The sequence below is a fragment of the Lithobates pipiens genome, unplaced genomic scaffold (assembly GCF_037356315.1).
Source record: "Lithobates pipiens isolate NorthernLeopardFrog02 unplaced genomic scaffold, aLitPip1_a1.2 Scaffold_19, whole genome shotgun sequence".
NCBI classification, from domain to species: domain Eukaryota; kingdom Metazoa; phylum Chordata; class Amphibia; order Anura; family Ranidae; genus Lithobates; species Lithobates pipiens.
Window position 1 is genome coordinate 473,180,604 of NW_027507764.1, and position 26,087 is coordinate 473,206,690.

The 26,087-nt window shown below is 47.5% G+C and overlaps 1 protein-coding gene across 2 annotated transcripts in view; it reads left to right on the forward strand.

Moving 5' to 3' along the window:
- The first annotated feature begins 17,585 nt into the window (after positions 1-17,585).
- The window catches only part of LY96 (lymphocyte antigen 96), a 46,801-nt gene continuing 38,299 nt past the window's right edge, over positions 17,586-26,087 (forward strand). Inside the window, exon 1 of one of the 2 annotated variants that reach the window (XM_077492885.1) lies at positions 17,586-17,752. In XM_077492885.1, the coding sequence (XP_077349011.1) occupies positions 17,632-17,752 (121 nt within the window). In that variant the 5' untranslated portion in view covers positions 17,586-17,631. The remainder of the gene's footprint in view (positions 17,753-26,087) is intronic. The other variant, XM_077492884.1, reaches the window with a different exon arrangement.

Here is a 26,087-nt window from a genome sequence, read left to right on the forward strand (position 1 = left end):
CGCAGAACCTTTTAGGGTGGCGAGTCCTGTGGGAAAGAGCCCCTCAGCCAGCAGCAGTAAGAAGGATGGGACCATCACTGTCCTAAGTCCCCTTCAGGTGGCAGACAGGGTAGGGTCAGCATGGCTTCAGAAACAGTTTATTCCCCCAAAATACAGGCAATTGCAACCGGTTCGCCTGCGGAATGCTCAGTGCCTTTGGACACCTTGTCGGCGGTCCTCAATTCGTTCATTGTCAAGATGAAGGCGATGCGTGGGCGCAAAGGTGCTAAAAAGCAGCCCCTGTCCCCCCCTGTCCTCTAGGGAGAGCTCTGACGCAGACTTGGGTCCTGCTGGGGCTGGTGACCCCTGCTCTGTCGTTGTCATGGTTATGCAGTGATCTTCCTGTTTGCTTACCTCCCCTCGTGTTCAGACTAAGAGGCCAGCCACTTCCACCTGGTGGTTTTTATAACCTATCCTCTGGCATGGCTCCACCCTAGTTCCTATCAGAGAGCTCTATATTAACCTGTGCACTGCAGGCCAGCCCTGCTGATCAACCTTTGTGTGTTAGCTTCCTGTTACCTGCCGTGTGCTCTGCTGTTATTCCGTTACCGACTTTGGCGTGTCTTTGACTATCCCTGTTTGACTGTGATCCTGACCTTTTGGCGTGTCCCTCACTATTCCTGTCTGCTTGTGGCCTGACCTTGGCTTTGTCCTTCACCATCCCTATCCTCCTGTTGCCAACTGTGGATGTGAGCTGGGGGACCCTGGGGGTCACGACCTGGAGCCAGTTGCAGCCAAGTCCATCCTCACCACTCGAGGCTCTGGTGAACACCTGCTGGCTCTTAGACTCCGCGCCCCAGGGAATCTTACGCTCTAACCCCGGTGGGACCTGTCTCCCGTCCACAGCAGTCAGCCGTAGGGTCCACAACCTTGCGGTGCACACCTGATCCCTACGGTGTGCATCTGTCACCTTGCCTCAAGGTGACCTGACAGTTTGATCAGCCATGGACCCGGTTGACGTGCCGCTTCCTGCAGATGATCCATTGCAGAGCTTAGTTCGCAGACTTGAGACCCAAGAATCGCATCAGACCCAGGTGATGCGATTCCTTCAGGATTTGGCATCCCGTGTTGAACAGGTTCAGGCCTCATTAGGACCCCCGGTTCAACAACCTCAACTGCTATCTGCCGCTGCACCTATCGCATCAGTCGCAGCCACACATTCATTACAACTACCAGCTTCGGCCCGTTTCTCTGGGGACTCCAAGGCTTGCAGGGGGTTCCTTAGCCAGTGCACAATTCATTTTGAACTTCAGCCCCAAAACTTCCTGTCCGATCGGGCAAAAGTTGCATATATCATATCCCTCCTGTCCGGCGAGGCATTAGCTTGGGCTGCCCCTCTGTGGGAACTGAATGATCCAGTGGTTTCTAGGCTGTCTGATTTCTTGAAACTTTTTCGGAATATCTTTGAGGAACCGGGTTGTGTCTCCTCAGCGGCTAGCGCTCTTTTACGTCTCCGTCAAGAGTCCGCGTCTGTCGGACAGTATGCTCTTCAGTTCCGTATCCTCACAGCTGAATTGAGCTGGAATAATGAGGCCCTAGTTGCCACCTTTTTACATGGCCTCTCTGATAGAGTGAAGGATGAATTAGCAGGAGGATCCCTTCCTGCTGATCTGGACAGTGTCATCACCTTGTGTAACCAGATCGATATTCGCTTTCAGGAGAGGGCCCTGGAAAAAAGACGCCAGCACTCCCCGTTCTTTAGGCAGCCTGAGCCCCCAGTCCCTTCTCTTAAATCCGAGGAGCACCCCCTGCCTACCGAGGAACCTATGCAGTTGGGCTGGACTAAGTTATCTCCCGAAGAACATGCTAGGCGCAGAACTCTGGGCCTATGTCTCTATTGTGGGGCCAAAGGTCATTTCCGTGACACCTGTTCTCTTCGTCTGGAAAAACGCTCAGGTCTAATACATCTGGAAGGCGGAATATTAGACCCTGAAATATCACCTTCACCTTCTCGTCTTCTCCTTTCTGTGTTGCTTCATGTCGGTGCTTCCTCTTGTTCGGTCTCAGCACATCTGGATTCGGGAGCCGCTGCCAATTTCATGGATTGGGAAACTGCATCCTCCATGAGACTTACCCTTTTGCCCCTTACAACACCATTGGTGGTCTTGGCAATTGATGGCACGGTTCTCCCAGGGGGCCCTATGCGCTTTCAGACTCTTCCTGTTAAAATGTCAGTAGGGACACTCCACCAGGAGTGGATATCCTTCCTTGTCTTACCTAAGGCTTCATCTCCTATCATATTAGGTCTTCCTTGGTTACGGCTCCATTCTCCACACGTTGACTGGTCTGCTGGACAGATCCTGGCTTGGGGTTCCTCCTGTTCCTCTTCCTGCCTACTCAAGGGTATTCCAAAGGAGAAACTTCCTGTTGCCACCGTCCCGGTATCTTCTGCTCTTCCCGCTATATATAGCGATCTCTGGGATGCGTCCTGCAATAGTCGGACTGATGCACTCTCTAGGTCATGTGGTACTCTGGATGAGGGGCCCACCTATGAACCTGAGTCAATCATTCACTCCAGTTCGCATAACCATTTACCTTTGCCTGTCCCTAATCTCCCTTGGACGCACAGCCAGGCTAACTTGTCTGCAAGTTCCACAGTTGCTATGCCCTGTGATGCGATTGAGATGGTCGCTACACCTGACAATACTATTCAGTTGACCTCTGCACCAGTTATGCCAGTCCAGCCCATGCCCAATGAGCTTCCTGCTTCTTGTTCAGCACCTTCGGTGACCTGGTCTCACCCTACTGCTACTATGTCCGTTCAAACCCGTTTAAGAGGCTCAATTCATCCTTTGGATAGAATACCTCATTCGGCCAGGTGGGGTTTTCAATCTTTTGCTCAGGGTTCTCTGCATTCTGTTGGTGTTGCAGCTATCCAGCTTGACTCTTGTGACATGTCACTTTCTAACCAACCTGACCTCAGGGATCCACTGACCTCTGCCCAGTCTGGTGGTCCTGTTATGGATGCCCAGCTCATCTTGAAGGGTGTGGGGGACCCTGCTCAGACTCCTGATCTTTTCATGCCCTTACCCATTCCTAAAAAGCCTTTAGTCCTCAAGTCCTCTCGTCCTCTCCCTACCTCGGTTTCGGTCTCTGAGGATAATCTAAAATACGAGGTTAGTCAAGTTTTAGATTCTCGGCTCCGTAAAGGCATTCTTCAGTACCTCGTACTTTGGAAAGTGTTGGGCCCTGAGGAGAGGTCTTGGATCACTGCATCTGAGGTCTTTGCTCCTCGTCTGTTGAGGAGGTTCCATCTGGAGTTTCCCTTTAAGCCTGGACCCAGGCGGGGGAGTGAGAGGCCTCGTAAGAGGGAGGGTACTGTCATGGTTATGCAGTGATCTTCCTGTTTGCTTACCTCCCCTCATGTGTTCAGACTAAGAGGCCAGCCACTTCCACCTGGTGGTTTTTATAACCTATCCTCTGGCATGGCTCCACCCTAGTTCCTATCAGAGAGCTCTATATTAACCTGTGCACTGCAGGCCAGCCCTGCTGATCAACCTTTGTGCGTTAGCTTCCTGTTACCTGCCGTGTGCTCTGCTGTTATTCCGTTACCGACTTTGGCGTGTCTTTGACTATCCCTGTTTGCCTGTGATTCTGACCTTTTGGCGTGTCCCTCACTATTCCTGTCTGCTTGTGGCCCCGACCTTGGCTTTGTCCCTCACCATCCCTATCCTCCTGTTGCCTACTGTGGGTGTGAGCTGGGGGACCCTGGGGGTCGCGACCTGGAGCCAGTTGCAGCCAAGTCCATCCTCACCACTCGAGGCTCTGGTGAACACCTGCTGGCTCTTATGCAGGCCATACACGGTCGAATTTCGAACTCATTTTCTTTTCAAAATCCGAAAATTCGTTTTTTTTGTGATCCGATGATGCCACCGTTGATTTTCGAAATTCGGCCGACCAAGCCTTCAATTTCACCTCATGTTGCTACAGAAAAGAATTTTCTTGGCTGGGAATCTTCTTTTCTCTCTGTAAATTTTCTTTTATCTCCGTACATTTTCTTTTATCTCCGTACATTTTCTTTTCTTATTACGTTTCTCGCACGATTCTCCCATCATTGATTCGAAAATCGTTAGTTTTTCTAAAAATTTCCAACATGTCCGATTCCTCAAATTTTATTTCCGCACGAAAATCGGCTGTTGCTGCAGCCCACTAATGGTGCGAAATTCATATGAAAATTCTTAGATACAATTTTCGAAAGAAAATTCTTTCGAAATTCGAACCGTGTATGGCCGGCATTAGACTCCGCGCCCCAGGGAATCTTACACTCTAACCCCGGTGGGACCTGTCTCCCGTCCGCAGCAGTCAGCCGTAGGGTCCACAACCTTGCGGTGCGCTCCTGATCCCTACAGTGTGCATCTGTCACCTCGCCTCAAGGTGACCTGACAGTCGTTTCAGATGACGCTGGCCAGGACCATTCGGACAATGGGGATGAGTCCCCGTCCAGGTCCGTGCTCGACAAAGCACTTGTTGGAGCACTTATCACAGCGGTGCGTGATACCCTGAAGATTCAGGAGCCAGCAGATCCTTCTGCTGATGTAGCGGTCCCTTTTGGGTCCCGTAAGCTGGCCTGTTCACCTAAGGTGTTCCCGTTTCTGACTTATTTTGACAAGTTCATTTACAAGGAATGGGGTCGAACGCAATGGACCTTTTCCGTCCCTAAGTACATGGCAGTGCGTTACCCCTTTGAGGAGAGCCTTCTCAAAAAGTGGTTGGCTCCTCCGGTCATGGACCCCCCAATATCCAGGTTAAACAAAGTAACCACAATCCCGGTAGAGGGGACTCCTGCATTTAAGGATCCCACGGACAAGAAGGCAGAGGCAGTGGCTCGTTCCTTGTTTACGGTTGTGGGGTCAGACATGCGACCAGTACTGGCATCCGCACTTGTGTCGCAGACACTGAGTGGGCAAAACTGTGCACCGCGAATTGGGAGAACAGCAGGCTCCTGTCTGCATGGAATTAGCAGACCGACTAGTGCAAGGCCTTAAGTACGTTTGTGATGCTGCCCTGGATACTCTTCCCCTGTTATCCAGGGCTTCAGTGTCAGCAGTGGTGGCGAGGTGCCTGATTTGGTTGAAATGCTGGCCTGCTGACCAGGCATCCAAAAAAGCCCCGACGGATCTTCCTTTCCTTGGCGCCTGGCTCTTTGGAGCCTCTTTGGATGACATTATTAAAAATGCCACAGGTGGTAAAAGTACACTACTCCCACAGGCCAGGAAGGCTAAGGAGCCACGCCATAGGCAATGGTCCTCTTTTTCCACTCACGAACGGCTTTTTTGTCTGCCCGGAGCTTCGGCTAAACGTTCCCTGCCTGACAGGACGACCACGGAAGGACAGAAACGTCCCTGGAACCGCGAGCCCATGACTCAGGTGGGGGGGTCGCCTTCGGGAGTTTGCAGCCTGGTGGTCCTCTCGACTGTCCGACCAATGGGTCTGCGATCTGATTTTCTACGGCTACAAGATAGAGTTCCTCTCTTGGCCGCAAAACAGATTGTTCCCCTCCAGCATACCTGTGGTCCCGGCTCGCGGGGAGGCCCTGTTGGAGGCGGTAAGGGACCTGCTGAATCACGGGGTGATTGTACCTGTTCCGGAATCGGAACGTTTCCAGGAGTTCTGCTTAAACCTGTTTGTAGTTCCCAAGAAGGAAGGGGTACATCCAATTTTGGATCTAAAGGCTCTCAATCACTTTGTGAAAGTGCAGAGGTTCAGAACTGAATCAGTTCGCTCAGTAGTCGCTGCACTCCATCAAGGGGACTCCCTGGCGTCCTTAGATATCCAGGATGTGTACCTGCACATACCCATATGCCTCCGGCATCAAAAGTTTCTGCGGTTTGCAGTCAGGGAAGCCCACTACTGGTTTGTGGCTCTCCCTTTTGTTTTGGCATTAGCCCCCCGAGTCTTTACTAAGTTATTGGCTCCTGTGTTGGCGTTGCTATGGCAACGCGGCATCGTGATCGTGGGTTACCTAGACGATCTCCTCCTGAGAGCTTCTTCCGCCTCAGAATTAGAAGAGGATGTGGCGATCACGCAGACCCTGCAAGAATTTGGGTGGCTGTTGAACCTAAAAAAGTCGGTGGTAGTACCGACTCAGCATTTGGAGTACCTAGGCTTGCTGATGGACTCCAGGGAAGCGAGAGTGTTTCTCCCTTTAGACAAGCTGCAGACTCTCAGAGCCGCGGTAAAACTGCTGATAAACCGCAAGTGGTCGTCGATTCGCTTCTGCTTGCAAGTCCTGGGACTCATGGTGGCCTCCTTTGAGGCAGTACCATATGCCCAGTTACACATCAGAGTTCTGCAGAAGGAGATTTTGACAAAGTGGGACAAATCTCTGTTGTCCCTGGATCGACAGATTCAGGTGAGCCAGTTAGTCAGGGATTCCCTGATCTGATGGCTGAGGTCCCCGGCGCTTCAGTCCGGGAAGTCGTTCCTACCTCTAAATTAGACGGTGATCACAACGGACGCCAGCCTATCTGGCTGGGGTGGAGTAATGGGAGTTCAGTCGACTCAGGGCCTCTGGTCGACGGAGGAATCCAAGTTGCCTATCAACCTGCTCGAACTGAGACCGATCAGGCTATGCCTCTCCACATGGTCGATAAGCCTGCGAGGGCGTCCGATCAGGATCTAGTCAGACAGTTGTATACGTCAATCACCAAGGAGGAACAAGAAGCTCGGCCGCCACACGGGAGGCCGCTCACATACTTCGGTGGGCAGAGCGACATGTACCGGCCCTGTCGGCCATTTACATCCCCGGAGTGGAGAACTGGCAGGTGGACTATCTAAGTCACCAGATGCTGGACCCAGGAGAATGGGCGTTGCATTCGGAGGTGTTCAGGCTACTGTGCTTGCGGTGGGGCACACCAGACATGGATCTTCTAGCCTCCCGTCTCAATCGGAAAGTGCCGAGATTCGTGTCCAGGACAAGAGATCCGTGGGCAGGTGCTTCAGACGTGCTGGTGGCTCTGTGGGATCAGTATCAGCTGATCTATGCCTTTCCTCCACTAAAACTGTTACCACGTCTGCTTCCCAGAGTGGAGGCTGAGGGGATCCCAGTAATGCTGATTGCCCCAGATTGGCCCCAGCGCCCCTGGAACGCAGACCTAGTGTGTCTAGTGTCAAATGCTCCCTGGTGACTGCCGGTGCGGGAGGACCTTCTGTATCGAGGTCCGATTCTCCATCCTGCTTTACCATCGCTGGCTTTAACGGCATGGCTATTGAGAGCTAGGTGTCTGTCGAACTGTTGAGAGCACAGAAATCTTCTTCTCTAAAGATATATCATCATACCTGGAAGGCCTACATCTCGATGTGTGAGGAGAAAGGATGGCGTCCACGCTCCTTTTCTATATCCAGGAACCTGCTGTTTCTATAGCAAGGGGTAGACCAGAAACTGGCCTTAAACACCATTAAAGGACAAATATCAGCTTTGGCTGTTTTTTTCCAGCGACCCCTGGTGTCTCACTCTTTAGTGAGTACTTTTGTCCAAGAAGTCCGGCATGTTGTTCCTCCGGTGCGTCCACCGCTACCTCCGTCTTTTCTGTTGAAGGTGGTCTCGGCGTTTCACATCAATGAGAACATTGTATTACCATCTCTGTGTCCTAAGCCGACACATCCTAAGGAAGTGGCTCTTCATGCTCTGGACGTGGTTCGAGCTCTGAAGGTGTATTTGCCACAGCTCCCTTCCGAAAGTCAGACTCGCTGTTTGTTTCGGTGGCTGGTCCAAAGAAAGTCATGGCGATCTCGTTGGCCACCATTTCTAGGTGGATCAGACAGATTGTAGTGCAGGCCTAAGCCTTGAAGGGGCAGGTGCCCCCCTTTCCGGTCACGGCCCACTCCACAAGGGCAATCGGAATGCCTTGGGCCTTCCGACATTAAGCGTCTGTTGCTCAAGTGTGTAAAGCTTCAACCTGGTCGTCTGTCCATACGTTTACCAAGTTCTACAAGGTAGATGTCAGTGCATCGGCTGATTCATGTTTTGGCCACAAAGTTTTGCAGGCGGCTGTATAGTTGCAATTGTGTATGCAATTTTTCCTTTTTTTCCTGTTTTTTGGGTAAAAACGCAGTACCTTTAAGTTAATGCACTGTTGCATTAGTTACCGCAGTTTTTGGTGCGGTTGAGGGTAGGGCCTCCTGTTGAGGTGTACCCTGTTTTTGTGATGTTTTTTTCCACGCACTGTTGTTTTTTGTGGGTAAAGTTGCACTACTTCCCACTTGCCATGGTGGATGAAGTTTTATGCTGTTTTCCCACCCCTCGTTTGGCACTGCTTGGGGACGTCCCAATGGCTAAGAGAGGAGCTGTGTCGATCGTTGAATATAAGAGAAAATAGGATTTTTTTGTACTCACCGTAAAATCCTTTTCTCTGTAATTCACTGACTTACACAGCACCCGCCCCTCCTGTTTTTCTTTACATTATACTGCGTGTTGACGTACTGATGGCTGCATGGCAGGCTGGGGGGTTGTTACTTAAGGGACCGCCCCTTGGGCGGAACTGGAAAGTTCTGTGTTTTACATAACATGTAATGCCTAGTATTCTCCTAAAGGTGGCATAACAACCCAATGGCTAAGAGAGGAGCTGTGTCAGTCGGTGAATTACAGAGAAAAGGATTTTACGATGAGTACAAAAAATCCTATTATTCCTTTGAGTAAAAGTTAATCAATGTTAGCGTTGAATGGTTTGTCTCAACCTTCCTGTTATCTTTGCTGGTCTGTTAAAGGAAATTAAAAACAACAGACTTTCCTGGCCGGATCATCAAGTAGTAAAACTATGTCATAGCGGCATTGGGAAAAACAAAGACTGCTGTGTTAAAGCTAGTGACAGACACCATCTTATATGTCATTTTTAATTTTCGTCATGGTTATACTTTCGGACCCTTTCACACTGATCGTTTCTTAATCAGTTTTTCAGTTAAAAAAAAATGGAAAGAAAAATGTATCCCTTTAAATCCTATGGAACTTTTCACATGGGTCATTTGAGTTTTTAAAGGTCCTGCATGCTGCATTATTGGTTCGTTTTTCAAAACCGCACCAAAAACACAGCTCCTCATTAAAATGCACCACAGTTTTTAGTCACATGTCCATGTTTCACAGGTATATGCTGGGAGTTGGCAACCAAAAAAACAAAAAACACACCGGAAATACATCAAAATTGCATATGCTTTTTTTTAATGGAGCAATGGGAAATTAGCCTAAGATTGCTTTACTGTGTTGATGGGGATATCCCTCCCACAGAGCTATTGCATTCTCCCGACACAGGACCCGCCCCAACCAGGAGAACACAATGATTATTGCTAGTGGCTATAATCGCATTCCAGAAATCTGACATGCTGGTTGTACCCAAGTTGATTGACGGACCGACTTGGGTACAAGCACCCTGCCCATAGATGGATCGAATCTTGGGCAGTCCCTGATGAACTAGCTGAGATTTGAAACCATCTATGGCTGGCTTAAAGAACTGAACCTTTTTCCCTCTTGTATATCAATGTTTTATCTCATAAGTTGTTTCTTTAGCAACATCTCACATTGCTACTTTTCTTTCTGTCTGTAGTGTAGACTCACCATAGAATCTCACTTATCCCTGTGTGATACAATCTTCGAGAAGGATCTTTACATGCATTTTTATTGTAACCAGTTAGGCCGCGTACACACGCGCGGACTGTTCGCCCAACTTTGTCCGTCCAACAGTTTCGGCAAACAGTCCGCTCAAACTTAGCATGGACGGACATGGCCACACACGACGGACGAACAGTTTGCTGAAACCGTGCGCGATGACGTGAACGGCACGTACGACGGGACGAAAAATACGACGTCCTATACACTGCATTATAGCTTTCGGCGTGAAAATCCTTTCTGAGCATGCGCGCAACTTTGTTTGACGAACAAGCCTACACACGGGCGGACTGTTCGCTCAAACAAGGTTTCAGCGGACAGTTTTTCGGAATTTCCGAAAAACCTTGTCCGTCCAACTGTCCGCTGAAACTGTCCGCTGAAAGCCCACACACGAGCGGACTGTCCGCCCAAACACTGTTCAGCGGACAAAGTTGGGCGAACAGTCCGCCCGTGTGTACGCGGCCTTACAATGATTTCGCAAAGCACCGCAAGGAATACAGATGATTGTAGCTTTGATAACCTGATTCTATAAATTACCCGACATGATATTTCTACACAGAACATAAAATTAACTGCTTGCCAAACAGCCGCCATACTGCAGCAGGTTGGCATGGCTACGCAAATTGCCATATGTGTACATTGGGCACTTTAAAGCCGCGTACACACGTAGCCGTCTGTCCGACGTACTTAGTCTGGCGGACTTTCCGCCAAACTGTCCGTCGGACTTTCCGAACGGGCTACTTGCCCACACACGGCACTTTTTCAGCGGACTAATACGGCGTACTAAGTCCGCCGTACTATCCGCCCTACTTTTGAAATGAACGGACTCGCCCACACACGCGGAGGAAAGTCCGCTCATTTCGAGCGCGTCTCCAGGTAGGCGGGGCCCGCGAGGGAGACGTCGCTGGCCCCACCGCCTGGTATGGACTTAAAGGGGAAACCCAACGCCGAAAAAAAATCGGCGTGGGGGTCCCCCCAAAGTCCACAACAGACCCTTGTCCGAGCACGCTACCTGGCCGGCCAGGAAAGGAGGGGCGAGCGAGTGCCCCCCCTCCTGAGCCGTTCCAGGCCGCGTGCCCTCAACATGGGGGGTGCCTTGGGGAAGGGGGGGGCGCACGGCCCCCCCACCCCAAAGCGCCTTGTCCCCATGTTGATGAGGACAAGGGCCTCTTCCCGACAACCCTGGCCGTTGGTTGTCGGGGTCTGCGGGCGGGGGGGCTTATCGGAATCCGGGAGCCCCCTTTAATAAGGGGGCCCCCGGATACCGGCCCCCCACCCTATGTGAATGAGTATGGGGTACAATGTACCTCTACCCATTCACCTGTGAAAAAAAGTACAAAAAAACACAACACAGGGTTCAAATATTTTATTGCACAGCTCCAGGGGTCTTCCGTCTTCGGGGGTCTTCTTGCCGGACTCCTCCACTATCTTCTTGTAGCTCTTTTACTAGCGGAGGAGCCCGGCATTCTTCTTCGTCGCCGCGGCCTCTTCTTCCGACTTCGGGGGTCTTATCCCCCTCTTCGGTTCTTCTGCCGGGCCACCGCGCCTTCTTCTAGCTCTTTTACAGGCGGTGGCCCGGTCTTCTGTCGCCGCCGCCGCCTTCCGTTCTTCTGTTCTTGTCTTCTTCTTCAGATGTTGCCTCGCCGAGTCCTCCGCTCACAATGATGGGGAGCGGGCACGCGGCGACTTATATAGGGACAAGGGGCGGGGTCGTCGGTGGATGTCACATGGGTGGATGTCACATGGTGACCCCGCCCCCTTACGATGTCACAGTCCCGGAGGATGCTGGGACTGTCGCCATGTGACATCAACCCATGTGAAATCCACCCATGTGACATCCACCGAAGACCCCGCCCCTTGTCCCTATATAAGTCGCCGCGTGCCTGCTCCCCGTCATTGTGAGCGGAGGACTCGGCGAGGCAACATCTGAAGAAGAAGAAGACAAGAACAGAAGAACGCGGCGGCGGCGACAGAAGACCGGGCCACCGCCTGTAAAAGAGCTAGAAGAAGGCGCGGTGGCCCGGCAGAAGAATCGAAGAGGGGGACAAGACCCCCGAAGTCGGAAGAAGAGGCCGGCGGCGAGGAAGAAAGCCGGGCTCCTCCGCTAGCAAAAGAGCTACAAGAAGATAGCGGAGGAGTCCGGCGAGAAGACCACCGAAGACGGAAGACCCCCGGAGCTGTGCAATAAAATATTTTAACCCTGTGTTGTGTTTTTTTTGTACTTTTTTTTCACAGGTGAATGGGTAGGGGTACATTGTACCCCATACTCATTCACATAGGGTGGGGGGCCGGTATCCGGGGGCCCCCTTATTAAAGGGGGCTCCTGGATTCCGATAAGCCCCCCGCCCGCAGACCCCGACAACCCTGGCCGTTGGTTGTCGGGGTCTGCGGGCGGGGGGCTTATCGGAATCCGTACATCAACATCAACATGGGGACAAGGCGCTTTGGGGTGGGGGGCCGCGCGGCCCCCCCTTCCCCAAGGCACCCCCCATGTTGAGGGCACGCGGCCTGGTACCGCTCAGGAGGGGGGGGGGGCGCTCGCTCGCCCCTCCTTTCCTGGCCGGCCGGGTAGCGTGCTCGGACAAGGGTCTGTAGTGGACTTTGGGGGGACCCCACGCCGTTTTTTTTCGGCGTTGGGGTTCCCCTTTAAGTCCATACCAGGTGGCGGGGCCAGCGGCGTCTCCTTCGCGGGCCCCGCCTACCTGCAGACCCGCTCGAAATGAGCGGACTTTTCTCCGGGCGGGAAAAGTCCGCTCATTTCAAAAGTACGGCGGACTGGCATACACACGGCCGGAATGTCCGCCGAAATGCGAGTCCGGCGGGAAGATTGGAGTGCAAAACTTTTTTCTAAGTCCGCCGTACTTTCGGGTCAAAAAATATGCCGGAGGCTACACACGGGGGGATTGTCTGGCGGACTTGAGTTTGCCGGACTTTTCCACCCGCTTGTTTGATCGTGTGTACGTGGCATAAGAGCGATTTGGCATGTAACGGCATGCCAAATCGCTGCAACGTGAACCAGGGCTTAATCGGAGAGAGAAAACTCAAGCACAAAAAAAGTTGTAAATTAAAGGAAAAATTAAACAGATTTTGCTGCAATAATTCAATAATTCAGTTTAGCGCTGCCCCCAGTAATACATTTAGGCCACTAGATATTGCCAGTCTTTTGGATTAAAAGACATCCAGCATTGGGGGGGGGGGGGGGGTTATGGGCACTCAACACTCCTGAGAGTGTCAAATGCTGAAGAGTCTTACGGAGGCTGCAGTGATTGAATGGTGGAGGAGGTAAGAGGCTCTACTGTAAAGCTGTGTATATATATATATATATATATATATATATATATATATAAAATGGCTCTATTATTATTGCAAACCATAAACCATTTGGTTTTTTTTTTGTTTGTTTTTTTGGAGATTGGCGGGGTCACTGTAAGGGGAGGTAAATTAACCAGGCAAAAGGGCTTGTGTGATTTTTGGCAGATCATGATTCTTTAGATCAGGGGACTGTGGTGCAGAATCAACATTTCAAAAGCATAATTTTTGTGAATTGGTAATTCTTGACATTGTAATAAATAAAAATAAAAAACTGTACAACATAATGTAACACCAATTGTCATTTTTTTTTGAAAATTGTTTGTATTGTTTTTGTCGAAGCGAAAGAAAAAACGGTACAGGTATAGAGCCAGAGTATAGAGTATAGAGTATAAAGCAAAAAGCGCAACAAGAAAAACTAACTAGAACAGTAACAACATAAAACTTAACATCTCAAAACTTGCTGCTTAAGTAAAAAGGATGAAAGATGCTCACTCACATTTAAAAGTGGTTGTATACCTGCGCATCTTAAAAAAAAAAAGAAAGCAAAAAATAAAAAAAAAACCTACAAGGCAAAGGCATAATGAGCTAGTATGGACCTCATACTAGCTCATTATGAAATACTTACCTTACCTTACCTTACTTACCTTAGATCGAAGTCCCCGTAACACAGCCCGGTCCCCGCTGAGGGAGCCGACATCTTGCCTCTGCGTTTTTTTTCTGGATTCGTGGCTCCGGCGCTGTGAGTGTCCAGAACTGCTATGAAGTCACTCCTATGCATGCATGTGGGAGTCTTCTTCCCGGCAAGGTCTGGCAGCGTCTGCCGGACCTTTAGCCGGGCATTCAGAGCGCATGAGCCTCTGATATCAGCAGCTGCATGCAAAGGCAATATCTCCTAAATAGTACAGCTTTAGGAGATATTAATTTTACCTACAGGTTAGCCTTATTATAGGCTTACCTGTAGGTAAAAATTACAAATCAGGGTTTACAACCACTTTACCAGTATGGGTGTCGGGGGAAAAAAATCCCTTGTCAACAGCCCCCTAAGCATTTACTCATCTCTGCTATGTCAATCCCCCTAGGTGCGTAGGGAATTTACTGTGTGGCCACATATCCTACAGATATGACATTGTGGACCCTTACCTTCACCTGCATAGGACTTATTAGGGTAGATTAGCGTCAAGGTCTTGCTGTTGAGTCATAGTGGTATGAGAGTCTAACCGTATATCCCACACCTTGTTAAATTCTTTCGGACAGCCCTTGTATGTGTAGGTTTCTTTATACAGCGGGATGATGGAATTAACCAGTGACTTCCACATATTGAGAGTAGGTGCAGAAGAGGCTCTCCGCCTGAGTACAATGCTCTTCTGAGCGTAAAACAGAAGCAAACTGAGCAACATGCGAACAACTCTAGATGGGGCCAGGGCATCTACCAGCCATAAAATGCAGACACCCACCATCTGGGGTATAGGGACATTAGTTAAGCTGGTGATAAATGTGAGAACATTGGTCCAAAAGACCTACAATAAGGGGCAGGACCAAATTATGTGTAACTAATTGGCCGAGTCAGTCTGGGTGAATTTTATGTAATCGGAATGGTGTATAACGAAACTTGTGTATGATTTTAAACTGGATTAGACGGTCTCTAGAGGATATGATTTGAGAGAAGGGAATCTCCCACACATCCTCCCAGTCTTCCGTGTCTAGCTCTGGTAGCTGCACCACCCAGAACGAATAAAGGCCTTCCAGTCCATGATCAACAATGAAAGGTGCTACTACCCCAGGTTAGTGATACTCCTCATGAGCTGTCGGGTACAGGATGTGCAGTCCAGTCCATAATGTACAGTCAGCTGTAATGCCCTGTAAATGTACGATAAAGGTTTTTCAAGAGAATCATCCTGAAGGAGTAATTCAATATCAGACTGGTACAAAAGCAAATGAGATGTCCCAAATTGTGTAGCGAAAGCATGCCAGAGCTAGAGAAACCGAAAGAAATAGGAGTTAGGTAGATCAAATGTATTTTTTATTTGGTCAGATGTTTGTAGTGCGCCACCCTCACAAATATGGGATAGATTGCAGATTTTTTTTGAATACAATTTATTTGTACATTGGCCTTAGACACAGATAATGCCACCTTAGTGATTTTATCTCCTTCAGAGTAGGCACGGTGATAAAAGTAGGGTCATGATATTTGTGTACATGACGTTACTGTAGTGTAGAATTTCTCAACCACTTTTCCAGTAAACCTCCAGAAGGAAGAACTAGTAACAAATTTGTGCAAACTTTGTAAATTACATTTTAAGTAATAAAACTAAGAACAAATATATTCTGCTAATATATATTTTTCTATTAAGAAAATGTATTCTTTGTTTCTTTTTAAACCCTTTTAATGTTTAGGTACAAGTACGCATTAAAAAATCTCTTGCACACAGCTGTATCTGGTTGCATAGTGAAAATTCTGGCATATTTATGCCCTAGACCTAGAGAGTCCACAGGTGCTGCATATAGCTGCATATACAAGTCATTTATTGTACATAACCAAATGTCAGTATGCACGTATAGGTGTACAATTCTGGATGCAAATGTATGTATCATATAGATAAGGATGTTTACACAGGTACTTGCCACCCAAAATGTGGATGTGGCCAAATTGCTTTTGCTGACATCACCCTGCCCCCCAGTGATGCCAAACCTGCTCCCAGACAGCCGCCGGCAGCTCCTGGATGGCAACAGATTTGTGTGTGACTATCTTGGTTACTTGGGGAGCCACAGCCCAGTCTGAATAATGTGTCCGGTTTTCAGTCCACCTGGGCACATGATTCAAAACCCGGTGGTAACCCTAGTGTATAGACGTGTATAGCCATTGACTTCTATAGGCTGCTGTATGTCGGCACCTGTCGGCTCCTTGGTGCAGAAATTTGTTGAGATTTACACAGTGGTGTAGTGGTTAGCACTTTCACTTAGCAGCATTAGGGTTGTCAGTTCAAATCCCAATCATGACACTATCTGCCTAGAGTTTGCTTGTTCTCTATGTGCCTGCGTTTGGTTTCTCAGGTTTCCTCCTACACTCCAAAAACATGCTGGTAGGTTAATTGGCTCCTGTCTAAAATTGGCCCTTGTATGTATGAACGTGAGTTAGGGACCTTAGCTTGTAAACTCCTTAAAGGAAGGGACTGAATTGTAAATGTACAATATAAGTATGTAAAGTGCTGTGTAAATTGATGGTGCTATATAAGTACATGCAATAAATAAATGTATGCTTTACAGCTGTGTGCACGAGCCAGAACAGACACCAGGATTAAAGCATATCCAAATCTTAAAGCGGACCTCCACCCTGAAGTGGAAGTTCCGCTCATCTGATCCCCCCCCCTCCGGTGCCACAATCGGCACCTTTCAGTGCGGGGGGGGGGGGGGTACAGATACCTGGATAATCCAGGTATCTGCACCCACTTCTGGGACAAGCTAGCCGCAGATGCCCCGCCCCCCTGTTGTGTTCTGGGAAACACACAGTTCCCAGGACACAGCGGAGACCAGTGGAGATGCGCAGCACGACTCTCGCATGCACAGTAGGGAACCGAGCAGTGAAGCCGTAATGCTTCACTTCCCAATTCCCTGACAGAGGATGGCGGCAGGAGCAGAGAGAAGAGCGATTGCTCGTCATCTCCCGCCAACATCGCTGGACCCTGGGACAGGTAAGTGTCAATTTATTAAAAGTCAGCAGCTGCAATATTTGTAGCTGCTGGCTTTTAATATTTTTTTTAAAGGTGCAGCTCCTCTCTAAAACAGAAATGTAATATATTACAGCTTACCAGTCAATACGTATGGTTACTGCATTCGTTTTCATAATTTTCACAAGTACAGAAAATACTGGTTGGTCTTGCTTATTACTTTCTGTGAACTGATAAAAAAGTAAAAACATCCCTATCTTTCCTGTGCAAACAACTAGTACCTTCAGTCCACCAGGTAATGGAATGAAAGGCAGACATGTATGACAATCAAGGCCTCTTCCATATGTACAGTGGAAGAATAAGCATAGCCACAAGAGGACAGGATGTGTGTTATTTGTAGTACTACCAGGGAAAAAAAATTCCCTTTTTTTAAAAAAAAACGACATCTATGGACAGTTGATTCCGCAGTCGTTGTCCGCACTGGAAGTCCTTTCCACACCTCCTGTTCCAGTGGCAACTCAAAAGTTTCAGATTTCCAGTCACTTTAGGTACTGGAAACAATGGTGCAGAGTAAATCTGGCCATAAACAGATTGAATTTCGGCCAGTTCAACAGGGGCTGGCCAAATTTTGATCAGTATGCGACCATCCCTGTTCAATAGAAGTTGATCGTTGATGATAGATTCCTCCATCCCTCTTGATTGTGTGGATGGAGGAATCCTCATACTCATACATATTATACTCAATGGGGACAGAGGTAGCAATAAAAATGCACAGGGTTTTTTCACTCCCATATTCTATCCAAAACTAAGAAAAGAAAATTTCCTTTACACAAATTTTTTATAAAATTAAAAAAAAATCCTGTTCTTGGTGAAACCTTAGTCCGTCTCTGGTTGCCCTGGATTGCGAAAATGACTTAACAAGCAGAAAACATTTTAAGAGGAAGTGGAACTCAGATGACGAGTTGCTGTTCCTCTTACAGATTGTATATGATTTTCTTCTCATGCTTTTAATGGTGGATGATAGAGGATATGCTTAAGGTTCTGTTTTTTTTTCAGCTACTTTTTGTTCCGATGAGGACAATAACAAAACACATAATGTGTAACAATCATGCGGTAGATATGTTTTATGTACTGTGTGGTAAGTACTTTCTGTTTTATATATGTATCCAATGCAGCTTTTCTTGTAGTCTTTGCTTGAATGCTGAAATCAAAGTCAATCTATACTCTCTATACGTTTACTTAGTTAACCATCAGGTTTTCTTTTAAGGCATAGGATACGGATACTGTATGTGTTTTAGTGTGGTGCATTAAAAAAATAAATTCTTGCTATTTTTCGGGTGTGGTTCCCAGCTAGTATACAGCATCTCACTTTTTGTTAATGGTACTGTAAGTAAAACAGATGTACACACATTAAAAATGCACTGAAAGAGATAAAAAAAATAGCAGCAGTGTGGATGGGTTCTGTGGTAGCTACACTTTACCCCATTCCCTGAATTGCTTCCAAAGCCCTGAGATAAATCCAGGACATTCAGGAATGGGGTACATAGGACATTCCACCTGCCTCCCACAATGTAGTGCTCACTGCCTGAGCAGCCTTAGGCAAATTCAAACTTTTGTTAAGATTTTTGGGGTCCAACAGTGGCAGAACATAGTGAAAAAGAGTGCAGAAAGGTAGAACAGGAGCTTTGCTACAAAGCCTGAAGGCTAGTTAAATTGATACTCAACACACACCGGGGGTTATTTACGAAAGGCAAATCCACTTTGCCTTTCGTAAATAACAAAGTCGCTCTAATTCTTAGAGGTAATCTGAAATGAGAGGAAGCTCTGCTGATTTTATCATCCAATCGTGCAAGCTAAAATGCTGCTTTTCATTTTCCTTGCATGTCCCCCTTGGATCTACAACGACTTTACTTCCAAGTGCACTTGCAGTGCAAAGTGGATTTGCCTTTCGTAAATAACCCCCACTGTTTTATTTAATGTACATTGTCCCTTCTATTTCTGTATGTGGATAATGGCACTGTAATTATTTTGATAAAAACAACAACATCTTAGTACCCTTTTCCTATGGGATCTACAGCTGTCACATGACCCAGCTCTCTCCCAGCCTGTTTGCAGTGAAATATTAACAGAAGGAGCTTCTAGTCTTCTGTTGGTGGTCACATGTTCAAAAAAAGCTTTTGGAATACAGAGTAAAAATAAATAATATCAATACACTATTTTAAATTGGCATACACATATATATTTGATATTAAATCTTTATCATTTTGTGGAAATACCATGGTGTGGACGGATTTATGCCAGTCACAGGATGAATCACACCCCTCTAGCCTGTGTCTTAGAATAGGAGGGAGATGAAGCCTCCATTGATCTACATGCCTCCATTAATCTACACGTAATATCCGACCCCCGTTATGTTTAGCTGGTTAGTGGGCATGGAGAGGGAGGGAGGGAGTGGGCTGTCATTTACCACTGTGTACTGTATACACCTATATGTGTGACTCTATGGTCATATGGGCTGCTCAGATGTGATAGGGAGGAAATGCTCAGCATAGAAACTCACTGAAAACTGAGCATGTGCAGAGTTGCCACCACAGCTGAAAAATCCCTAGCTGAATTGGGGACATCATTGGGATGATTGGGGATCAACCAGTAAACGAATCTCAAGCCGCGTACACACGGGCGGACTGTCTGTCCAACTTAGTCCGCCGAAGCACATTTCAGCGGACAGTGCGCTCGTGTGTGGGCTTCAGCGGACAGTCTGGCGGACTAAGTATTTCGGAATTTCCGTAATATTGTCCGTCCAACTTTGGTTTCAGCGGACAGTCCGCTCGTGAGTAGGCTAGTTGGACGGACTAAGTATGGCGCATGCTCAGAAAGGATTTACACGGCGGAAGGTTGCATTGCTGTGTATTGGACGTCCTATTTCTAGTCCCGTCGTACGTGCTGTACACGTCATCGCGCAAGCTTTCAACGGACTGTTTGTTCATTGTGTGTGGTCAAGTCCGTTCATTCGAAAGTAGGACGGACTGTCCGTCGGATTGTCTGACGGACTTAGTTGGCCAGACAGTCCGCCCGTGTGTACGCGGCTTCATAGTGACTGAGTGAGTATGAACATGAGATTTAGTGATGCTTTAATGCGGCGTTCCATTCGTTTTTCTGTTTATTAGAAGTCGGCATCTACAGAAAGTGTAGTTGCTGACTTTGAATAAAGAAACACTCAACTGTCCCACAATCCAGTGATGCATCCGCCTGAAGCCTTGGATCTATCCCACTTTCCCCAGCACCGGCATCACAATGTAGGCACCCGGCTGTGGCGGCTTCACAGCCAGGTGTGCACTGTGCATGCACGAGTAGTGCTGCACATTATCAATGGCCGGGCAATCTTCTGGGACCTGTGACGTGTCCAAAAATATTGCAGGGAAGGAGGGGTAGAGGAGAACTTCCGCTTGAGTTGCCTAGGTGGCCCGAGCGGAAGTGGGCTCTAGGTATCTGTCAAAACTAGGTACCCACTCCCCCCCCCCCCCCCCCCAAAAAAAAATGACATGCCAAATGTGGCATTTATGGGGATGAGGAGTCCTTAAAGCAGAACTTTGACTTTCGAGTGGAACTCCGCTTTTTCAGCAGAACTTCAACTGACACTCTATTGTTGGAAACCTTGGGAATACCAAATATTTTCAGATGTGGGAGAGCATGTGACTTTCTCCCCTTCTTTTCCGATAAGCTAAAAACAGACATAGAAGAAAGTAATTAAAGCATATTTAAAACCCAAACCATTTTTTATAGATGTAGCACCCTGATATTTAGGCAGGGTTGCTAGTAAATGTATTTGCCAAGTGATAGTTGCTTTGGCCATTTGATAGGAGGTCAATTGATTTCACCCTAATTCTGGAATTGCTGCACTTCTCTCTTCTGCCATTAGAGGCCCAGGCATCTGGTGGCATTAGATAAGACAAAGGCATTGCAAGGACAGATTAGGAATGAATGGGGTGTCTCGGCCAATGGGCAGGCATTTTCTTAGGTCCCTTGACCTGCTGGGATAGCCTGTTTATTTTGGTGAGGTCAGGTGATCGGAGTTCTGTGCCACCTGGAAGGCTGTCTGGGTGAATGTGTATTGTGTTGCTCTGGGCTGCTAGGCCAGAGCCTGAGGCCTATCCCAGGGACACCTGGCTGCTAGGCTGTCTGAGGGCCTATCCAGAAGCAAGAGAGCAGCTTAGGGTTAGGATTGCGGCTTGCAGTCCAGTTCTTCCGGCCGGAGAACCTGCCGTGGTTGGAGGTAGAGGGGAAGCTGTCGCCACTAAGGGTCCATCCACCTTATTACCGGAAACCACTGTGAGTAGCTGAAGCAAGTACCAGAACATTATTCTCACCAACCAGGGATGTTAAAGAACTGGGAAACGTCAGCAGGGACCCAGCCAGTGGAGGTGACGCTTGTAGAGCAATATTGTGTGCCAAGCCAGGAACCAAGCAGGCTAGTGGGGTGACGCTTGTGGAGTATCTGTGAGTACCAAGCTAGGGACCCAGCAGGGACGTGGGGGTGATCCTTGAGGAAGATACTGAATGAGAAGATTGGAAGAGCTTGGGGGATCCAGTGGCAGTGGCTCAGCAAGTCTAGTGAAAGATCTACAATAGGAGATTGTAGAAGAAGTGAATAAGTTCATTACAACCTTTGTTAGAAACTGTTTCAAGATTGTTGCCATAGGAGACAGTGGTCCGAATAATGCAGATGTGGTGTCTAGCTGGATGCCTTTTCCCGCATGGATGTCTGCCTATAGAAGTCTCGGAGTCTGCTAAATTAACATTGCAACTACTAAAGGGTGTCCTGGCCCTAACCCTCTCTCTCACAGTTATGTTTAAGAAACTCATTACCTTGCATTGCACCTACCATGCCTCGTAACCCACTCTACACAGAAGAATGTCGGCTGTCCCTTACTCTGGAGGTCACCATTAGGCCTGGAGAGGCCCGGGACTTGGCTGAATAGGTTTTAAGTACAGTAGGGAATGTGTAAAGCCCCTGTCAGGTTGCTATCTGTGTCCCACTGCAGAGATCTGGATTTCACTTCCTGTGTGGTAGACATAACTATACCTCAAAGAAAAATTTTCCAAAATAAGAAAAGTTGCCACTAGAACAAGTTTCCCTATTGGAAGATCCCCTCTATCTCTGCTTTGGTGACAACTCCAATTTGTAGATTTTGCCCAATTTTAGTCTCCGTGGCAATGGAGACCAGGATTAATAGAGGACTAAATTTTCACAATAGAGACATAGACAATAATTAATACTCGAAAGAGATTCTAACCCTTCCCCATTCTATCTACAATGTAAAAAAAAGAAAAAAACATAAAACCCCATCATTCTGCCAGGACGGTTAGCGCCTCCTGGGTGCTCTGACATCGGGCATCTGTTTCTCAGGTTGCAAGGCAATCTGGTCATCTCTGCACTCATTTACAAAATGTTTATATGGTTGATGTGTTTGGCATCCTCCGATGCTAGTTTTGGCCACCATGCTTTGCAGGAGGCTATTTAGGTTTCTTGGGTGCCCCTTCGGGGTAGTTCACAGTTTTGGCACGGTGCCCTGGATTTTTCTCTATTAGTTGGTTTGCCCACCCCTTGTTGTGGCACTACTTTGGGACATCCCTGTCTGGTGATGAATATTGAAAAGAAAAGGCTGTGTCTGTCAGTGAACATAAGAGGAAATGGGATTTTTTTTTTTTTGACCTCCAGAGTTAGGGACAGCTGACATCCTTCTATGCAGAATGGGTTATGAGGCATGGTGGGTGCAATGCTAGGTAGATTAATGGGCGCCAGACACTTCTTGAATGCAAAGAGATTTATTGTCTCTTAAACAGAACTGAGGGAGAAAGGGTTAAGGCCAGGACACTCTTTAGTAGTTGCAGTGTTAATTGGCAGACTCTGAGACTTCTACAGGTAGACAGCCATGCAGGGAAAGACATCCAGCAAGACACTTCTGCACGAGTAGGATCGCTGTCTTCTATGGCAACAGTTTTGTAACAGTTTCTAACACAAATTGTAATGACTACTTTTAGTTCCTTTACAATCTCCTTTTGTAGATCTTCACTCAGCTGAGCTCCCAGTCTCTCTCACTAGACTTGCTGATCCACTGCCACTGGATACCCTGAGCTCTTCCAATCTTCTCACTCAGTATCTTCCTCAAGCTTCACCCCATGTCCCTCCTGGGTCCCTAGCTTGGCACGCCCAGATACTTCTCAAGTGTCAACCCACTGGCCTGCTCGGTCCCTGGCTTGACACACAATACTGCTCTGCAAGCGTCGCCTCCACTGGCTGGGTCCATGGCTTGGCACCTACTGAAGTTTCCCCATTGTTCACCATCCCCGGTTTGTGAAAATACTGCTCTGGTACTTGATTCAGCTACTCACAGTGGTCCCTGGTAATAAGGTGGATGGTCCCTTAGTGGCGACAGCTTCCCCTCTACCCCCGACCACAACAGGTTCTCCGGCTGGCAGAACCGTCACTTCTGGTTGGACTGCAAGCCGCAGTCCCAACCCTACGCTGCTCTCTTGCTTCTGGATAGGCCCTCGGACAACCTAGCAGCCAGATGTCCCTGGGATAGGCCTTAGGTTTATGGCCTAGCAGCACAACACACTTCCACCCAGACAGCCATCCAGGTGGCACAGAACCCCAATAACCTGACTCCACCCAATTAACCACTTGACCACTGGGCACTTAAACACCCTTAATAACCAGACCAATTTTCAGCTTTTGGTGCTCTCACATTTTGAATGACAATTACTCAGTCATGCAACACTGGACCTATATGAAATTTTTGTCCTTTTTTTCACACAAATAGAGCTTTCTTTTGGTGGTATTTAATCACCGCTCGGTTTTTTATTTTTTGTGCTATAAAAGAAAAAAGACCAACAATTCTGTAAAAAAATGAATTTTTCTTAGTTTCTGTTATAAAATTTAGCAGATTAGTAATTTTTTGTTCATAAATTTTGGCCAAAATTTATACTACTACATATCTTTGGTAAAAATAAGTACAAATTGGTGGATATTATTTGGTCTTTGTGAAAGTTATAGAGTCCACAAGCTATGGTGCCAATATCTGAAAATTGATCACACCTGAAGTACTGACGGCCTATTTCAATTCTGGAGACCCTAACATGCCAGAAAAGTACAAATACCCCCCAAATTACCCCTTTTTGGAAAGAAGACATTTCAAGGTATTTAGTAAGAGGCATGATGAGTTTTTTGAAGTTGTCATTTTTTCCCACAATTTTTTGCAAGATTTTTTTTACTTTTTTTTTTTTCACAAAATTGTCATATTAACAGTTTATTTCTCACACACAGCATATGCATACCACAAATTACACCCCAAAACACATTCTGCTATTACTCCCGAGTATGGCGATACCACATGTGTGAGACTTTTACTCAGTGTGGCCACATACAGAGGCCCAACATGCAGGGAGCGCCATCAGGCGTTCTGGAGCACCCAGGACAATTCTGACATTTCTCTCCTACATGTAAAAATCATCATTTATTTGCTAGAAAATTACATAGAACCCCAAAACATTATATATATATGTTTTTTTAGCAAACACCCTGGAGAATATAATGGTGGTCGTTGCAACTTTTTTTATCTCACACGGTATTTGCGCAGCAATTTTTCGAATGCTTTTTTTTGGAAAAAAAACAGTTTTGTGCTTAAAAAAAAAAAAAAATCACAGTAAAGTTAGCCCAATTTTTGCATAATGTGAAAGATGAAGTTACGCTGAGTAAATAGATACCTAACATGTCACTCTTCAAAATTGCACACGCTCATGGAATGGCGCCAAACGTCGCTACTTAAAAATCCCCATAGGCGACGCTTTAATTTTTTTTTACTGGTTATATGTTTTGAGTTACAGAGGAGGGCTAGGGCTAGAATTATTGCTCTCCCTCTAACGTTTGCAGCGATACCTCACATGTGTGGTTTGAACACCGTTTTCATATGTGGGTGGGACTTACGTATGCGTTCGCTTCTACATGCGAGCACATGGGGACAGGGGCGCTTTAAAAAAAATATATGTTATTGTTCATTTTACTTTATTTATTTTAGTTTGACATTTTTTTCCCCAAAAATAAATTTTTTGATCACTTTTATTCCTATTACAAGGAATGTAAACATCCCTTGTAATAGGAATATGGCATGACAGGTCCTCTTTACAGTGAGATATGGGGTCAATAAGACCCCGCATCTCACCTCTAAGCTGGGAAGCCTGAAATAAAAGTAAAAAAGATTCTGGCTTTGATCGTATTGGCGAGTCGGTAGGAGCACCGGAGGGTCGGCGGGAGGGAGGGGATGTCTATGGCTGGGAAATGCAGGGTATCACCGACTATGGCTGGGTATTGCAGGGTATCTCCGAGTATGGCTGGGTATCTCCGAGTATGGCTGGGTATCTCCGAGTATGGCTGGGTATCTCTGGGTATGGCAATTTATGGCAGGGTATTGCAGAGTATTGGCAGGGTATTGCAGAGTATTGGCAGGGTATTGCAGAGTATTGGCGGGTATTGCAGAGTATTGGCGGGTATTGCAGAGTATTGGCGGGTATTGCAGAGTATTTGCGGGTATTGCAGAGTATTTGTGGGTATTGCAGAGTATTTGTTGGTACTGCAGAGTATTTGTTGGTACTGCAGAGTATTTGTGGGTGTTGCAGAGTATTTGTGGGTGTTGCAGAGTATTGGCAGGTATTGCAGAGTATTGGCGGGTATTGCAGAGTATTTGCGGGTATTGCAGAGTATTTGCGGGTATTGCAGAGTATTTGCTGGTGTTGCAGAGTATTTGTGGGTGTTGCAGAGTATTTGCGGGTATTGCAGAGTATTTGCGGGTATTGCAGAGTATTGGGGGGTATTGAGGGGTTACATTTCGGTGAGCAGCGATGTGGGCACTGCAGATGCAGCCCACAGCGCTGCTGACACCGATCTCTTCCCCCTTCGCTGTACCGATCGGGTACAGAGAGGGGGAGGGAGGAACGGGTGTCATAACATGACGCCGGTTTGTTTACAAGTGATCACTCCGTCATTTGATCCATGATCGTGATCCATGATGCACCGGGTCCTGTGGACCCACCGGTCATGCATTCTCTCGAGTGAGAGCGGAATTCTGGGAGGACGTCATATGACGGCCTCCCAGAGTTAAACAACCGCCCTGTAGCCGTCATTCGGCTATGGGCCGGTTGTTAAGTGGTTAAATAGGCTCTCCCAGCAGGCCAAGGGACTCAAGAAAATCCCTGCCCATTGGCTGAGATACCCCATATACTCCTAATCTGTCCTTGCAATGTCCTTGTCTTATCTAATGCCACCGGCCACCTAGAGGCAGAAGAGAGAAGTGCAGCAATTCTAGAATTAGGGCAAAGTCCGTTGACCTCCTAGCAATTGACCAAGGCAACTATCACTTGGCAAATAAATTTAAGCGCAACCCTGCCTAAATATCAGGGTGATACAGCACATTCAT